General features: G+C 38.4%; 3 protein-coding genes across 3 annotated transcripts; all 3 read right to left on the bottom strand.

Annotated features, from left to right (window-relative positions):
- Positions 1-2228: 2228 nt before the first annotated feature.
- Positions 2229-5946, bottom strand: LOC113089013 (odorant receptor 131-2-like). The gene is made up of 3 exons (XM_026255917.1): positions 5859-5946; positions 4770-4869; positions 2229-3168 (listed from the first exon to the last, which is right to left on the bottom strand). Exons 1-3 carry the CDS (start codon positions 5944-5946, stop codon positions 2229-2231), a joined length of 1128 nt encoding a protein of 375 aa, XP_026111702.1.
- A 2897-nt stretch (positions 5947-8843) lies between these two features.
- Positions 8844-9788, bottom strand: LOC113088798 (odorant receptor 131-2-like). Its single transcript, XM_026255843.1, has one exon. The coding sequence runs from the start codon at positions 9777-9779 to the stop codon at positions 8844-8846; it is 936 nt and encodes a 311-aa protein (XP_026111628.1). The 5' UTR covers positions 9780-9788.
- A 3411-nt stretch (positions 9789-13199) lies between these two features.
- or90a1 (odorant receptor, family 90, subfamily A, member 1) lies at positions 13200-14341 on the bottom strand. The gene has a single exon (XM_026255908.1). The coding sequence runs from the start codon at positions 14148-14150 to the stop codon at positions 13200-13202; it is 951 nt and encodes a 316-aa protein (XP_026111693.1). The 5' UTR covers positions 14151-14341.
- Positions 14342-16363: the final 2022 nt, after the last annotated feature.

Genomic DNA, 16363 nt, shown 5'->3' with positions numbered 1-16363 from the left:
TCCCCTCTTGACGGAGGGTGGTTAATTTGAGGAATCTCGCCCTTCGCTCCTCCATACTGGCTGGGGAATGGATACGAAGTCCCACACCACTGGATATAGACATGATGGAGTCCTTCTGTAATGACTGGAACACAGGAGACGAGAGATCCAAGAGCAGTATGAGTTTTATTGGGTAATTCAAAATCAGAATCAAAACAAGCAGGGGCCATAATCAAACATCAGTCCAAAAACAAACAAACAGGAAACAGGAAACAAGCACACAAGGAACGCAAGGAAACTGGGTGACGGAGAATAAAGACTCCTTAACACAAACAGAAACAGACCGGTTTAAATTAGCAGGATAATGCCTATGAAAGTGAAGGGACCTGAGTGCAATTAACAGGCGTGCAATTACTGTGATGAAGGGACAAGGCCTTGTGGGAATTGTAGTGCCTGAGATGAGGTGCCTATGGGGAAGTGAGACCACTAGTGGACATCCGGGAAAACACAGACCAGACATCGTGACACTATCACCTGCATTTATTGGGTTGGCAGGTGTTCATTTTAAACCCTTGCTGGTTGAAATGTCTGGTGAGTGGAGTTAAAAAGGTTATTGTTAACATTAACATTAGCAGACACACACATTTTCTAAAACTATGCCATTTTATCTTGCTTTTAAAGTCTTATTTATTATAGTTAATGATTCACGCAACTTACGATACATGTCGCAATCGCAGTTTACCAAGTGTTACCAAATACGTTTACTTCGTCAGAAAATCCATTGTTGTTAGTCAGCTGTTAGTGAGATAAAATTGTCAATGTATTTGTTTACAAATCTCACTGTGATCAAAGTTTTTAATTATCAAATCTGCCCCCATAATCACAGTTTGTGTGAAAAAAATAATAAATGTTGTCTGTGTTTTAATGTCACCACTGGTCATTTCAAAAATTAGATTTAGCAAAAAAATACATAGAGGCAAAATTTCCCAGGGTTGCATTTATTAGTATTTGTGTTCCCTGACAATTAGTGTCACATAGGCTCATTGGAAATATGTGTCTCTACATTTCTGCAAAACTCCTAAAACTTACTTATACATCCATCCAGTTTGAATCCATACCGGCCAAAGTCAGAGGAGTGTTCTTATGAGCAGTTGCAGCTACTAATAGCAGGGTGGCACAGAACAGGAACAGTACATTTGGCCATGCAAAACTAATCACAAAAAGATTTATAGATAAACATTCATTGATCATCGGTAACCAAATATATAATATATATATTGGATCATTGTAGAAAATTGAACTCCTAAAGAATATGTATACAAACACTCCATTGATGGAGACAAGTATGACCGCAAGAGAAATTAAGGTTAACTTGTTTTGCAAAATAATCTGGATATCTTTCTTGTAGAGTATAGAGTTGCACAGAATAGTTCATTGTGCTTGTGCACTGATGTGAAATTCTTTGTTTTGTTTTTTGGGAAGAATGACTTTTGAATGTAGTTGTTGTCTATAGTTGCTTTACTTCCAAATATCTTGATGGCTGATCAGCTTTATCAAGCTGAAATACATGTGATTTTTATCCTTAAGATTTTTCCTTTTATTTAATCTGATATTGAAGTTAAAAGGAGAAACATTTAGCATGTTAATAAGCATATGCTATGAGGAATATAAAAACAAAATGAAAAATGTTTTTATTCAAGGCATAAATCAGTAGTTTATATGCTCATCTGAATTTTGTCCATTTGTGAAAGGCCTGCATGCTGTCTTTTTATTTACTGTATATGCATTCACTTGACATACACTTTTATGCAAAGTAAATTACAGTGCATTCAAGATTTACATTTGTTATTATCTGTGATGACATTTCTAGCACCATACTCTAGCAGTCAAGCTTTAGGAATTATGCCATAACCTCAAGTTTGCATATTTGCATTAAGTGTTTCAAATCATTTATCATCGAAGAGCAATACACTTGCATTAAGAATTTGCTAAATTTAATATATATATATATATATATATATATATATATATATATATATATATATATATATATATATATATATGCTATATTATATTATGCCATACATTCTTTTTAAAAAACAAATTATACTTTATGATTTCACAATAAATATGTAAGCATTACCAAAGATGTCTAACTTACTAAAGTTAGATTGGTTTTTAGCAGAGAGTAAAAAAATTAATAAAATAAATAAAAATACATTATCAGCAAGATTAGAAGCCTTTTTTTCTCACTGTTTGGTTGAATTGACCTTTACAATAAGTAATTTACATGCAAAAAGTCTTTTCATTTGATTATAAAAAAGTTTATCTCGAACACCATAAATCAGCGGGGTAAGCAGTCGTGGTAATAAGTTTGTTATAAAGTAATTAGGAATGGTCACTTTTTTCAAATCATCTAGTGAAAGTTGAGCAAAAATCTTGTCTATGATACCAGTAATGTAGGACAACATACAGAGCAGAAGCTGTGCTCCATGTAACAGGATTGTGCTTTGGGCCTTTTTTGCTGAGGATTTATCAGCGGAGGCCCTTCTGGCCGCAATCAGCACTTGGCAATATGTGAATACAAGGATTACCCACACAACAGATAAGTACAGACTATTCTTTACTTTGCTCAGTTCTTCACTGTAGGGTGTGTTATACACACTTGTTGAACTACAAAAGGTGTTTGTATTAAAGACAGATAAAGTACGAAAAATTACTATGATAATCAAGTCAATCAATCCAGGTAAAACACTGACACACCAAATCAGAGAGATGAGGATGTATGTCCTGCGCACTGTGCAGATCTGATGGTGATGCAATGGTTTGCAGATGGCAATGTAACGCTCAACAGCCATACCAGCCAAAGTCAGAGGAGTGTTGTTATAAGTAGTTGCAGCTACTATTAGCAGGGTGACACAGAATGGGAAAGGAACCCTCGGCCATGCATAACTCATTACAGAAAGAGTTACACTGAAAAAAACCATGAGCGAATCATTAATAACCAAGTGAATATATAAAATATATCTTGGATCACTGTAGAAAACTGAACTCCTAATGAATGTAAACACAAGCACTCCATTGATGGAATTAATTATGATCCCAAAAAGAACAAAGATGAAACTTATGATAACACCTTCCATATATCTGTCTTGGGTGCTATTTTGAATCATTGTAGAGCTCAATGTCCTTTTGCAGTTGTAAAATATCAATGACAGTCCAAAGTCCAAAAAACATGAAGTTGATATCCCAAAGATTTTTTCATGTGTCACCTGGCAACACAAGTTATTATGACTTAAATCTAAATGTATAAAAATCACCTTATTAGGCAATTTCCTAGTCAGTTTAGCTCCAGAAGTAAATTGAGCAGTTTATATACACATTTGAAAAGAGAACGAGGGAGGGAAAGAGAGTGAGTGAGTGAGTGAGTGAGTGAGTGAGTGAGTGAGTGAGTGAGTGAGTGAGCGAGTGAGTAAGTTTTTTTTTTTTTTTTTTTTTTTGAACACATGCTACAGCTACTTAACCAAATACATATGTGGAAATTAACAATTGATTTGGAATTTGACATGGATACTATATGGTAACCATGATTTTGCCAGGTAAGACATATTCCTGGATCAATAGCTTTTGTTGATCATGGATCAACATTACTGTCCAAAAATATAGACTTAACCATTATATACTTTATAGACTTTCTGCTTTCCCCCCATTATTTTGTTACTCATTTTTATTTTGTAATGTCTCAACAGTACAAGTTAACAGTGGACACTATCTTTTCATATATTATATATATTATAATATCATATATTAAGTAAAAACCCAAATAAAAAATTATTACATCAGCTTTCTAAGTAAGACTCAGAGGCATAGCAATAGGGCTGGCAAGGCAGGCAATTAATTGCCAAGGGCCCCACACTTTGAGGGGGCCCCCGACAGCTGAAATGTCATTATTAATAACATGGAGCAATATATCTGCGTCCCCCCTAAGGGGTTCCCTCTTACATTAAAGCTGCAGTAGGTAACTTTTGTAAATATATATTTTTTACATATTTGTTAAACCTGTCAATATGTCCTGACAGTAGAATATGAGACAAATAATCTGTGAAAAAAATCAAGCTCCTCTGGCTCCTCCCAGTGGTCCTATTTCCATTTGCAGTTACGGTCCGCTCCCGGTAAGAAATCAACCAATCAGAGCTGCGGTCCGTAACTTTGTTTGTGTTCAAAATGTAGAAAAATGTATATAATTAGCGAGTACACCATGAATCCATTTTCCAAACCGTGTTTTCAGCCTGTCCTGAATCACCTATAATAAGTGTTTATATTCTGACTATTTTAGATTGTTTCGGGGGGACCGCGGTGGAGTAACCCAGTACCTTTGTGATTCTTCATAGACATAAACAGAGAGAAGTAGTTCCAGCTACGATGTTCTTCCGCAAGACGCAAGCAGTTCTGTTTATTAACCGCTAGAGCGTCAAAAGTTCCCTACCGCAGCTTTAAACTGGACGTTTTCAAAGTGAAAAAAGGCAAGAGGAGGAAAAGAAAAAACATGACATCGGTACATGATGGAATTAAGATTGACTTAAGAATTATAATATGACAAACACATGTTTTCGTTGTTAATTATTTGATTGACAAGATGAATTACAGGTTGTCAAGTCAAACTGTAAAGTATATAAATAAATAGAGAAAGCATAAATCAAAAAATAATAAATAAATAAATAAAAATAACTGCAATAAGTTCTCAGCCAATTGAGGGCCAGATAATCGGAATCAATGAGAAAAGTCAGTACTGTGATGAGACAAGACGTTCACAAGCTCCACGAAACTGACAAGCCGGACATGTGAAGAGTGCACAGATGGTCAAAACATCATCAAATCCTGGAGGGGCAGCTGGTGAGAAAAACTCAATTAAATCAGGCAAACTGATTTAATTAGACTGAAGTGACAACATAAGGTGTCCTTGCATATGGCATGGCAAAGTACGCAGTACTCGTTCCGTATCTAAGGGTACCAAGGTTACATTAGTAAACAAGTATGTTCCCTTTCAATACTATACTCATACTGCGTTGTAAGCTGTTTAGGCTAAGATGCTACAAGGAGCCTGAGAACGTGTAAGGGACTTAAGCTAACACTAAGGACCCAGACACAGTTGAGGTCCTAGGCAGGACAACAAGCAAAAACGACCATGACAGTGGGCTTATGCTGACAGTACCTGCATTTGTAACGCAGGAATATCCAGGTTGTAGAACCTGACAAATGTGGATGGCATGGCCCACTAGACCATGCCCATGAGGAGGCCATGCTCCTTGTTGAGTGTGCTCTAACTCCTATTGGGCATTAGAGCCCAGAGGATGAGTAGGCGAGAGCTATCGCATCCACTATCCATCTGGATAGCCTAGGCTTTGAGACAGAAAGACCTTTGGTGCAGCCTCCGAAGCACACAAAGAGCTGTTCTCACTGTCGAAATGAGGCAGAACGGTCAATGTAGGCTCTTAAGTCCCTGACAGGGCAGAGAAAGTTTCACTCCTGATCATCCTGAGAAGGCGGAAGTGTGGAGAGAACAACAATCTGGTCTCCGTACGGAGTGGAGAGAACCGTTTGGGATATACCCGTGCTTTAGTTTCAGGATGACCTTGTAGTCGCCAGGCCCGAATTCATGACAAGAAGGGCACTCTCAGTGCACCTTAAAGTCTCCTACTTGCTTAACCGATGCTAGTGCACTAGCAGAGCAATTTAGTTGGCAGTCTGAAGCAGTTCAAAGGGTGGCTCTTTGAGGCCCCTAAGAACCATGGATAGGTCTCATATGGGCATTGTGAAGGGGGGAGGAGGGTTAAGCCATCTGGACCCCTTTAGAAAATGAACAACCAAGTTGTTCTTACCACCAGCCTGCCCGGCTAGAGGAGCATGATAGGCTGTGATAGCCGTAACATAGACTTTAAGGGTAGAGGTAGTACGTCCCCCATCCATTAAGTCTTGGAGGAAGGACAATATCTGAGATATGTCACAAGTGAATGTATTAGCCCTGGACTGTGCACCAGGTGGTGAAAACCGACCATTTAAGGCTATAGGGGCACCTTGTAGATGGAGCTCTATCCTGTAATATGGTATTCATGATGCTCTTTGGGAGGTCTATTGACTCCTGTCGAGAGGCCATATATAGAGAGCCCACAGCTCGTTTGCTTGAGAGAGGGGATCCGCCATGGCTCCGCTAGGCACCTTCACAGAGGGGCTACCAGGAGGACTTTGTGGGCATCCTGCCTGATTCGTCTGATGACCTGGGGGATCAGAGTGATTGGGGGAAAGTATAAAGGAGGAGCCTGGGCCAGAGCATCCTTGACAATATGTCCGCCCCTGTGTTCATAATGCCCTGCACTCTAGGGCACTTTTCACTAGAGTAAATAGGAAATTCGAGGAGAGCCCGACATGAGGATTTATGAAGGACACCACTGTCATGTTGTCTGCCTGGACTTGGATGTGGTTCTCTGCCAGGAGTTATAAGAAAGTGTTAGAGAGCTTGACATACAACCAGCATTTCCAGGTGGTTGATATGGAGCTTGGTTTCTGCACTCGTCCAGATGCCAAAGGTTGGATTGCCTTCACACAGGGCTCCACAGCCCGTCTTGGAAGCATCTGTGAAGATGACTTTCTACCAGCCAACTATCCCCACCACTGCTCCCTACTTGTACCAGTTGGGGTTCATCCAAGGGGCCAGGGTTGCACTGCATGCCTGGCTCACCTTGATCACAGGGGAGATCACTTATATGGCTCTTTTTCAGTCTCTTTTCTATGGCCGGGGCCCGTAGTGCTTCGGAAGTGGGTTGCGCTTAGCAGAGTGCGTAGTTGCGGAGTCGACACTGGCTTGGGGCGACTCAAGGCAGATGAAGATGAGCTCTTGGGCAAAAAGTGTTGCATAGCCTGGGATGACTTTTCTGCAGCGGTGAAGTGCTCAGGGAACCCATCCACAGCTGGTCTGAAAAGACCAGCAGGGGAGACAGGCGAGTTGAGGAAAATGGTTTTATCCGCTTCCTTTATTTCTGCCAGATTCAGCCAGAGGTGGCATTCCAATACCACCAAGCTAGCCATCGAACGCCCGATAGCCTGGGCGGTGGCCTTAGTAGCGCGCAGGGCAAGGTCCGTATCGCTGCACAACTCTTTAAATGTGGCCAGGCTGTGCCCCACTTCACCTTAGACTTACATCCATTGGCAGAAGGTGGGCACATGTGTGCAGCCACAGCTTCGTCCACTGGAGGGATCTTCTCATAGCCCTTCTGCCCTGCGCCGTCAACTGCAGTGAGGGCATGCAGATGTTCTGAGGCAGGCGGAGTATGGGGAGCACCACGGCTTTGTGAGCTCCTCATGGACCTCAGGGAAGAAGGGTGCAGCCCTCTGGGGAGTGAACAGCCAGCATCTTTTGCAATGACCTTTTCTATCTTGCCCAAATTGTGCAAGGTATCAACGGTCGTCTTTTGGACAACTGTCAATTCAGCAGTCTTCCCCATGATCGTGTAGCCTACAGAACTAGACTGAGAGACCATTTAAAGGCTTTGCAGGTGTTTTGAGTTAATTTGCTGATTAGAGTGTGGCACCAGGTGTCTTAAATATCGAACCTTTCCACAATATTCAAATTTTCTGAGATACTGAATATGGGATTTTCCTTAGTTGTCAGTTATAAACATCAAAATTAAAAGAAATAAACATTTGAAATATATAAGTCTGTGTGTAATGAATCAATATAATATAAAAGTTTAACTTTTTGAATGGAATCAGTGAAATCAACTTTTGATGATATTCTAATTATATGACCAGCACCTGTAAATATAATTACATTTACTTAGTTGACATTATTTATTTAGCTGTTCTACATTAAATTAGTAAAGCTGATAAAAACATACCTCAGGTCAACAATGCACCAAGAGAGGCTGTCACACTGGCACTAATTTCAGCTAAATGCTACATACGAAGGTCTTTGCATATGGAGTACTGACTGCTGCAGCTAAGGCTCATGAGCAACATTTTGAAGGTGACAATCCGTAACTGTAAATATAAAGATTGTACTGTGTATCTTCAAGATTATATTGTACAGTATTGTATCTTCTGCCATAAATATGAAGTTTGATAATTTGTTAAAGAATAAGCGCTTTGTTTGTTTTGTATGTTGTATAAATATATATCTGGGTAACAAAATAATCTTTTAGAAGGGCCTAAATTTTAATTTAGCCTTGAGCCCCCACTTCATCTTAGTTCACCTGAAACAATGTACACTATATTAAAGGCTGCAAAACACAAGTCCTAGGGTAAGTAAGAAGCATTAATGTAAAGGGATAACATATTATTTTCCTATTATCAACTGTTTTTCAAACTTTGACAAGTTAATATTTTGACTATTACACTTTGTGTGTGTGTGTGTGTGTGTGTGTGTGTGTGCGTGTGTAAAATGGCCACAATCTTGGCAACACCTATTATTGTATACAAATTGTGCATTAAATCATACTATTAAGGTACTGCTAATACATATGTATACATTGTGGATACAAAAACACAGTATATATTAAATTATTAATATTTTTAGACATTTTTATTATGGTATTAAATGTTACAAAAGACAGAAAAACTTCAGCCTGAAACATAAAACTGAGTTGCAAATGTAAACTCTGCAGAGCTCACACAATAAACTATCTCTATAATATCTTTTGATTTCCAAACCATGGAAGCCCTTTCCCACCTAATCTTGTTATATAGTAAGTAAGGAAATAATGAAAGTATCTGCAAGGAATTAATGAAAGGAAAGCACTAATAAAAAATAATTTCTGTATTCAGTTTAAACAGTAATTACTAATAATGTTTATTTGATGATAAATTTTAGCTCACTGCTTGATTGAATCAACTTTTATATTTATTAATCTACATGAAAGAAGTCCTTTCAAATATTTAAAAAAATATTTATCTCGAACACCGTAAATAAGGGGGCTAAGTAGTCGTGGTAACAAGTTTGTAAGAAGATAATTTAAAAAGGTGATTTTTGACCGTAACGTAGGTACAAGTTGGCTATAAATTTTGTCTATAACAGGAGTGATATTGGACAACATGGACAGCAGAAGCTGTGCTCCGTGTAACAGGATTGTGCTTTGGGCCTTTTTTGCTGAGGATTTATCAGAGGAAGCCCTTCTGGCCGCAATCAGCACTTGATAATACGTGAATACAAGAATTACCCACACAACAGATGTATAAATCCCATGTGTAATTTTGCTCTGTTCTTCATGATAAGGTGTGCTATACACATTAGTTGTACTACAGAGACTACTTGTTGTAAAAACAGACAAAGGGCGAACAACTGAAAAGAGAATCAGGTCAGCGAGTCCAGGTAAAACTCCAACACCCCAAATCAGAGAGATGAGGATGTATGTCCTGCGCACTGTGCAGATCTGATGGTGATGCAGAGGTTTGCAGATGGAAATATATCGCTCAACGGCCATACCGGCCAAAGTCAGAGGAGTGTTCTTGTGTGTAGTTGAGGATATGATTAGAAGTGAAACACAGAACGGGAGAGGAACCTTTGGCCATGCATAAGCCATCACACTTAGACTTACACTGAAAAAAACTAAGAGCATATCATTGATAACCATGTGAATATACAATATATATCTTGGATCATTGTAGAAAAGAGAACTCTTAAAGAATGTGAAAACAAACATTCCGTTAACGCAGGTTACTATGATCCCAAGAAGAACAATGGTGAAATTCTTTGCAAAAGCTTCTGCATATCTCTCTGCTGCGGTGTAGTCAGACATTGTAGAATTCATTGCCCTTTTGCACCGGTATAAAGTTCTGTGACTCCTTGTATTTTTGTTGTTTTTGTTTTCCTTCTAAATGATGTCCACAACTTTCTGAAGTCCATCAAGCAGAACGATGAATATTTTCCATCTGTGTCAGCTGAGCTTAAAATAAAACAGATACACAGAGTATGTAAGAGTGAGAAGTTATTATCAACAAATGAATTAAAAAAATAAAGCATTACAAAAACCTTTGAGTGCTCACCTTCTCAACTTAGTAGTCGATTGATTGCCTGCAGATGTAAAAATGGACAGGTTTAAATACTTCATATGAGCAAGAGGAGACAACAAGGGAGAAAAAAGAGATTTGGGAGGGAGATAGAGATAGGGGAAGAGAGAGAGAGGGCCCTCCAAGTTTGATCATAGGCTGGTAATATTGAGATGGGCATAAAGCAGGAAAACAATGTACAATGCCATGGTGCCTCCTCTTCTTAAATTATTAAATAATATTTTAAATATACAAATGCAGGCGAAAGCATGAATATACTTCAAGTAAAAATGCACCTCTGTTTTGCTGTGCTGCTAACAAACCTCAGAGCTCAAGGGGGCGGCAGAGTCACCTTTAATTTTAATTGGCTAAATGTCTAAAAAGATCATTTCTCAAATGGTCATATAGTGATTCAGATAAACAAATGTATGCAGAAAAATAGTGCATACATCTTTCTTCTAGATGTGAAATCTATAAATTGCAAATCAATTATTGAAATTGTGAGCAACTGAATGGTTTCAGATCTTTGCCTCGTAAATGCCTCATAATCATTGTAATTAACACAAGAAAAGCTCAAGTCAACCTCCAAATCCTTTGCTTGAAAATGGCTGACGACAATAATGGCTTAGATTTCCAAATGCCACCAGTATTCCAGCTCTGCTACAAGGAAAAGTGCATACACCTGTTTTTATCCATCTTTTTTTTAAGCATGGAAGCAATCTGATACTTCTGATTCATATCCAATTTTTGGCATTGTTTTCATACTTGATGAAGGTAACAATCAAAAAGTAGTTGACTGTAGTGGTGCATAAGGTGGTGGGATCAATAGAGAGTGTTTAAAGTGATGCAAATACACACAGACACACACTCTCTCTCACACACACACACACACACAAACACACACATATATATATGACCCAGTAGACTGGTCCTAACTGGTAAGTTTGTGTATGTAACCTAGTCCTTTGGTCATAAAAGATAATGTCACAGACAGCCATCTATCATCCCAGGGACAACTCCCATGGAAATTGTAGAGTTGGTACTTAATGCTCGCCATGTTTCTGGCCTGCACTCACTTTAGCATGGTGGCGTGGGTGTACCATCCACATAACGACCCCTATAGGATGCAGTTCAAAGTTCCCTTGAAAGGGAATGTCTCAGATTACTTATGTAACCATGGTTCCCTGAGTAGGGAACGAGACACTGCATCCTCTAGCGTCCTACCATGTTTGAGACGCAAGCTTCATGAAGAAGTGGATGACATGTTCTCCCAGTTCCTATTTATAATATAGTCGCACCGGTAGTGATGTCATGGGTTGTCGCCGGCCAAGTTTTTTTGATGCATGTTTCAGACACGGGTAATGAAAATGAATTTCTCATAGTGACCCCTAGAGGACGCAGTGTGTCGTTCCCTGCTCAGGGAACCATGTTTAAATAAGTAACCTGAGATATTCTGCTCTCCCCACGATTGCTGTTTTCCAAGTTTTCAGCTCGGAAGAGGTGGGCCAGAGCACGGTTTAGTTGGGCTAAGGCAAGGTATGCATGTAGTGTGAGCGTTCACTGTTCCTGAGCGCAGAACTGGAAAAGTGCAGCACGATTGCGTGAAAATGTCTGGGTGGCAAAAGTGATAGATGATATGTTAAGCAATATATTGTGAATGGGCAATGTGTTACGGTGTCCCAAATGACTCAAAATAATAAATCACAAAGTTAACAAGTGGATGCTGCATAATGGTGGTGGATGTAAAGAGCTTTAAGTGTACAGCAGAACACAATATAGCACTATATTTAGTGCCTTATTCATTCATTCGTTCATTCATAATGAAGTTAGCATGCTCCAGCCCAGAATGTAAGAAGTGCGGGGGGGGGGGGGGGCAATAATTTTTTTTCACTTATTTATTGATTTCACTTATTTATTGAATGGTGATGTGCTTTGCAGTATTAATTTTAATGATTAATCAAAAAACAATTAAGGTAGAGTTGTGGCCCAATGGTTGGAGATCTGATGTTTTAACACGAAGATTGCGGGATCAAGTCTCAGATCCTGCAAGGATTGTAGGTGGGTGGTGTGAATAACCAGCGCTCTCTTCCACCCTCAATACCACGGCTGAAGAGAGACCATCGAGCAAGGCAATGAACCCCCAAGTTCCCCCAGCATTTTGGACCAGTTGAAGATGGGCCACAAGTCACTTCACTTACACTTTTAATCTTCTCATTTAAAACAATTTGCCATTATCTGTTCCACAGTTTACTCAAATATAAATATATGTTTAGGAGACTTTCACACACTCACTTATGAGCCGGCAAACACAGGTCTCACAAAATACAAGAAATGCATTGTTTTGATTAATTAATAAACAGTTTATCACTCTAAATATAACAGCTGTGACTTTGGAATGTGATTACACACACACACACACACACACAAATATAGTTTTTTAAATAATGTTTATTGTTTTAAAATAATTCTGCAAATTTAAAATATTGGATTATTGGATTTATTGATTTAAAGTAAGTAAAGTTTATATATATATATATATATATATATATATATATATATATATATATATATATATATATATATATATATATATTGTATTTAAAGCCATAAAACATTGCTTAATTACGCTGTAAAAAGCTTTATCCTAAAAACAGCTATTTCCATCTTATTAAAACCATAATATTTTGTTCGTATAAATTGGCGTTTATCTCGATACAGTGATTCAGTTAATAATATTTCTGACTTGAATAAAACCAGTTAATTTATATTTTTCCCTTTTTTAGTGTACTAACCAACTGATGATAGATAGATAGATAGATAGATAGATAGATAGATAGATAGATAGATAGATAGATAGATAGATAGATAGATAGATAGATAGATGATTATAGCACAACTCCATACTCTCAAATCAATGGTGGTCTGTACGTAACACTTTAAAAAGCTAGGATTTATTTAAACTCATTAGGTGTAAAAAAAATTCTGCACATCTGCAGTAAACAAAACGTGAATAATGATTCAAAACTAAACATTTGTAAACCAAAGGTGGGGTTGTCTAAACATTTTCAGAAGCACACTTTTTTACAGATCAGACACATTTTCAGAAGCACACTTTTACAGACCAGACTAGGTTTCCAAACACTTGGCACATTATAATATTAGGAATATTGTTTCAGATCCTTTTAATCTTCTTCAACTTTACTCTCTACTCTCGTGTCTATTCTATTGAGACCACACACAAAATACATCCTCAGATACTTGCGGAACTTTTTATCCCGCACTCCGTATATGATTGGACTCAAAAAGCGTGGCAAAATATAGACAATTAGATAGTTGGCGAAACGGATTTCCAGGATGCGTCCCGGGAAGATGATGTTCAATATGCCCTCCACACTGGGGGACACATAGGACAGCAGGCACATCAGCAACTGAACCCCATGTAGCATGATAGTGTTGGTCGCGCGATTGGCGGAAGTTCTCTCAGTGGAGAGCGCGCGGGCCGCAAACACGACCCGCAGATACGTGCACAGCAGCGTAAGGAACACCAGCGAGAAATAAATGCCGTCGAACGCCTGGCGTTTGTACAGCAGCACAGGGTCTTTGAACACATTCTGCCTGAGACAGAAAACATTAGTTTGGAAGAAACTCAGAGGCTCTGTGGCTAAAGTCACGAAAAGGTCAGTGATGTCAGGAAGCACGGATACTAACCAAATTGCCGCTATGAGAATGTACGCGCGGCGCACGGTGCAGATCTGTGCATGACGCAGAGGATAGCAGATCGCGATATAACGCTCGATCGCCATGCCGGCCAGGTTGACAGGCGTGCTGCGGGTGGTGAACACAGCCACCAGGATAAAGAAACAACACACTCCTACACTGATAGTGTACAAGATGTAGCTGACCACAAACAGAGCGATGGTTACAGTGAGCTGCACTGCGTCATTAATCACCATGTGTATGAAAAGTATATAGCGAGGGTCTTCATAAAAGATCTGGTGTCTGAAGAAGGTGGCCACTACGCTGCCATTGATGTAGCTGAGGAGGAGCCACACCAGGACTACAATGAAGTTCTTCATGAAGGCCATGGTAAACGTGTCTCTGATGAAGAATAATTGGCTTCCTGTTGAATTCATTATGCAGGCCTTAAAAGATAAAAAACATATGTAAGTGCACAATCACTTCTATCTTTTTTTTTTTTATCACTGCCTTTCACTTTTTTCCAAAGTGGCTTACATTGCAATGTAGATACACACTTTAATATCTATCTTCACAGTATGAAATACAGTTTGTGATATTATATTATATACAGTATATGGATTTGATTAAGCACATATCTTAAATACATTGTAAGCCACTTCGGATAAAAAACATCAATCAAATGTAAGGGGCAGTTTAAGAACCAACCACTGATAAACCTATAGTATAACATTAAAACCTTAATTATTAATTTATCAAGTTTATGGGATAGCAAGCATATTTAAAAAGCAAAAATATCCCTATAAACACAAATACACACATAATCCAATTTTACCATAATTGCTATTAATTAATTTGTATAAATCAGCTATAAAAATGAAGCAACAATTGCTCACGTTATGCTTATTATTATAAGATTTTATATTTTGGGCTTGTGATGCAGATACAATCATCATCTACTTGCTTTTCCAGAACATAGTGCTTTTGATTATAAAATAACAGTACAGTAATAAAAAAAAACAAACAAGGCAAAACAATAGATTCCTCCAGTGCAGTCATCGAAGGCTGTAACATTTTCCAGTTTAGCTGTCAGCACTTCAGAAATATCATTCATAGTTAGCACAGAATTAATGAACAGAAACAAAACAAAGGAATATAAAAAATTACCTTTTCTAGTTACTAGTAACTAGTCAGACTGCAGAACTCACCCCTGTCCAGCACTCGGCCCTGTTTGGCAAGCACATACTGTGAAGACGTGACCACTTTTTAAATGCTCCTACACTCTGATTGTAGCTGATGATGTCAGTTATGTCACTAGGGAAAATATGGAGAAAACAATTTTAAATAGGATGTATCAGAATGGCCATTTTTAAAGGGATAATTCACCCCCCCAAAAAATGAAAATTTGATGTTTATCTGCTTACCCTCAGAGCACCGTTGGTGACTTTTTTTTTCAGTAGAACCCAAACCAAAATTTTTAACTCAAACAGTTGCAGTCTATCACTCTTATAATGTAATTAGGTGGGAATAACAACTAGAACATACAATAAAAATAATATATATATATATATATATATATATATATATATATATATATATATATATATATATATACCGAGTGGTTTTTGATTGTTATTTTGACTTTGAAGGCCATAACCTGAATCATTATTTGCTGCAAGGACCAGCCTTTGGTCCATCCCTGTTAGGTGTATTCCTACGCTTTCGTGAATTCCCAGTGTCAATAAGCAGCAACATTAAATGGATGTTCTCTTCCCAGATGTCCGGCATCTTCTCCACTTTATATGGCGAGATTTGGATAGATATAGACCACCAGACACTAGACCACCAGACCTTCGGCACTGCATGTAGTCCTTGTTGTTCCATCCAAAGACATGATATGGACAACAACTAAGTGTATTTATGTTTGATTTGAAAGAAAACAGCACATCTGTGTGGTGGGGCAATTATTCCGATGACACTTTTCATACTTTTCTTGACCTCGACAGTGTATTTTACTTGGCAGTCTATGGGACAGTCACAAGCCTTCCGGTTTTCATCCAAAATATCTTAAATTGTTAACGCATTTGGAACGACATGGGGATTAGTGACTAATGACTAAATTGTCATTTTTGTGGTGGAGTATTCCTTTAAGCCTATGCACCTGAGAAGAGATGATGCCAACCCCTCCGAGCAGTGGTTCCCAACCATGTTCCTGGAGGCCCCCCAACACTGCATGTTTTCCATGACTCCTTAATCAAACACACCTGATTGAGATCATGAGCTCATTAGTAGAGACTCCAAGACCTGAAGTGGGTATGTCAGACAAAGGAGAGATGCAAAATGTGCAGTGTTGGGGGTCCTCCAGGAAACGCTATTATTATAATGTGATTTTTTTCCCCCCAGCAAAACAAGATCAGTTCTCATTGATGACTAAACAGCTGTGTGCCAGTCAATGCAGGAGTCACTCACTATGCATGCATATTTACAAACATTTTCTTAATATTTTGACATTGACAGCTATATATACACCTAATGCTAGAGGTTTTATAGCCAACAGGATGAACAAGTCTGGAAGATCCTGAATGGCACTCAGGACCCAGATTGGGCTTATAAGGATGTACGAAAACTGATGACATTTAGTCAAGGAAAA

The sequence above is a fragment of the Carassius auratus genome, chromosome 6 (assembly GCF_003368295.1).
Source record: "Carassius auratus strain Wakin chromosome 6, ASM336829v1, whole genome shotgun sequence".
Classification (NCBI taxonomy): domain Eukaryota; kingdom Metazoa; phylum Chordata; class Actinopteri; order Cypriniformes; family Cyprinidae; genus Carassius; species Carassius auratus.
Note: the sequence above shows the minus strand (reverse complement) of the source record. Positions and strands in the feature narration are given on the sequence as shown.

What these genes read in the sequence shown, in the direction of transcription:
- LOC113089013 (XM_026255917.1), bottom strand. Translation starts at nt 5,946, where the DNA reads ATGGATGGGGGACGTACTACCTCTACCCTTAAAGTCTATGTTACGGCT. An exon ending in TCTAGCCGGGCAGGCTGGTG is followed by an intron (nt 4,870 to 5,858) that starts GTAAGAACAACT and finishes TTTTCTCACCAG; the next exon opens with CTGCCCCTCCAGGATTTGAT. An exon ending in GAACGTCTTGTCTCATCACA is followed by an intron (nt 3,169 to 4,769) that starts GTACTGACTTTT and finishes CAACTGCAAAAG; the next exon opens with GACATTGAGCTCTACAATGA.
- LOC113088798 (XM_026255843.1), bottom strand. Translation starts at nt 9,779, where the DNA reads ATGAATTCTACAATGTCTGACTACACCGCAGCAGAGAGATATGCAGAA.
- or90a1 (XM_026255908.1), bottom strand. Translation starts at nt 14,150, where the DNA reads ATGAATTCAACAGGAAGCCAATTATTCTTCATCAGAGACACGTTTACC.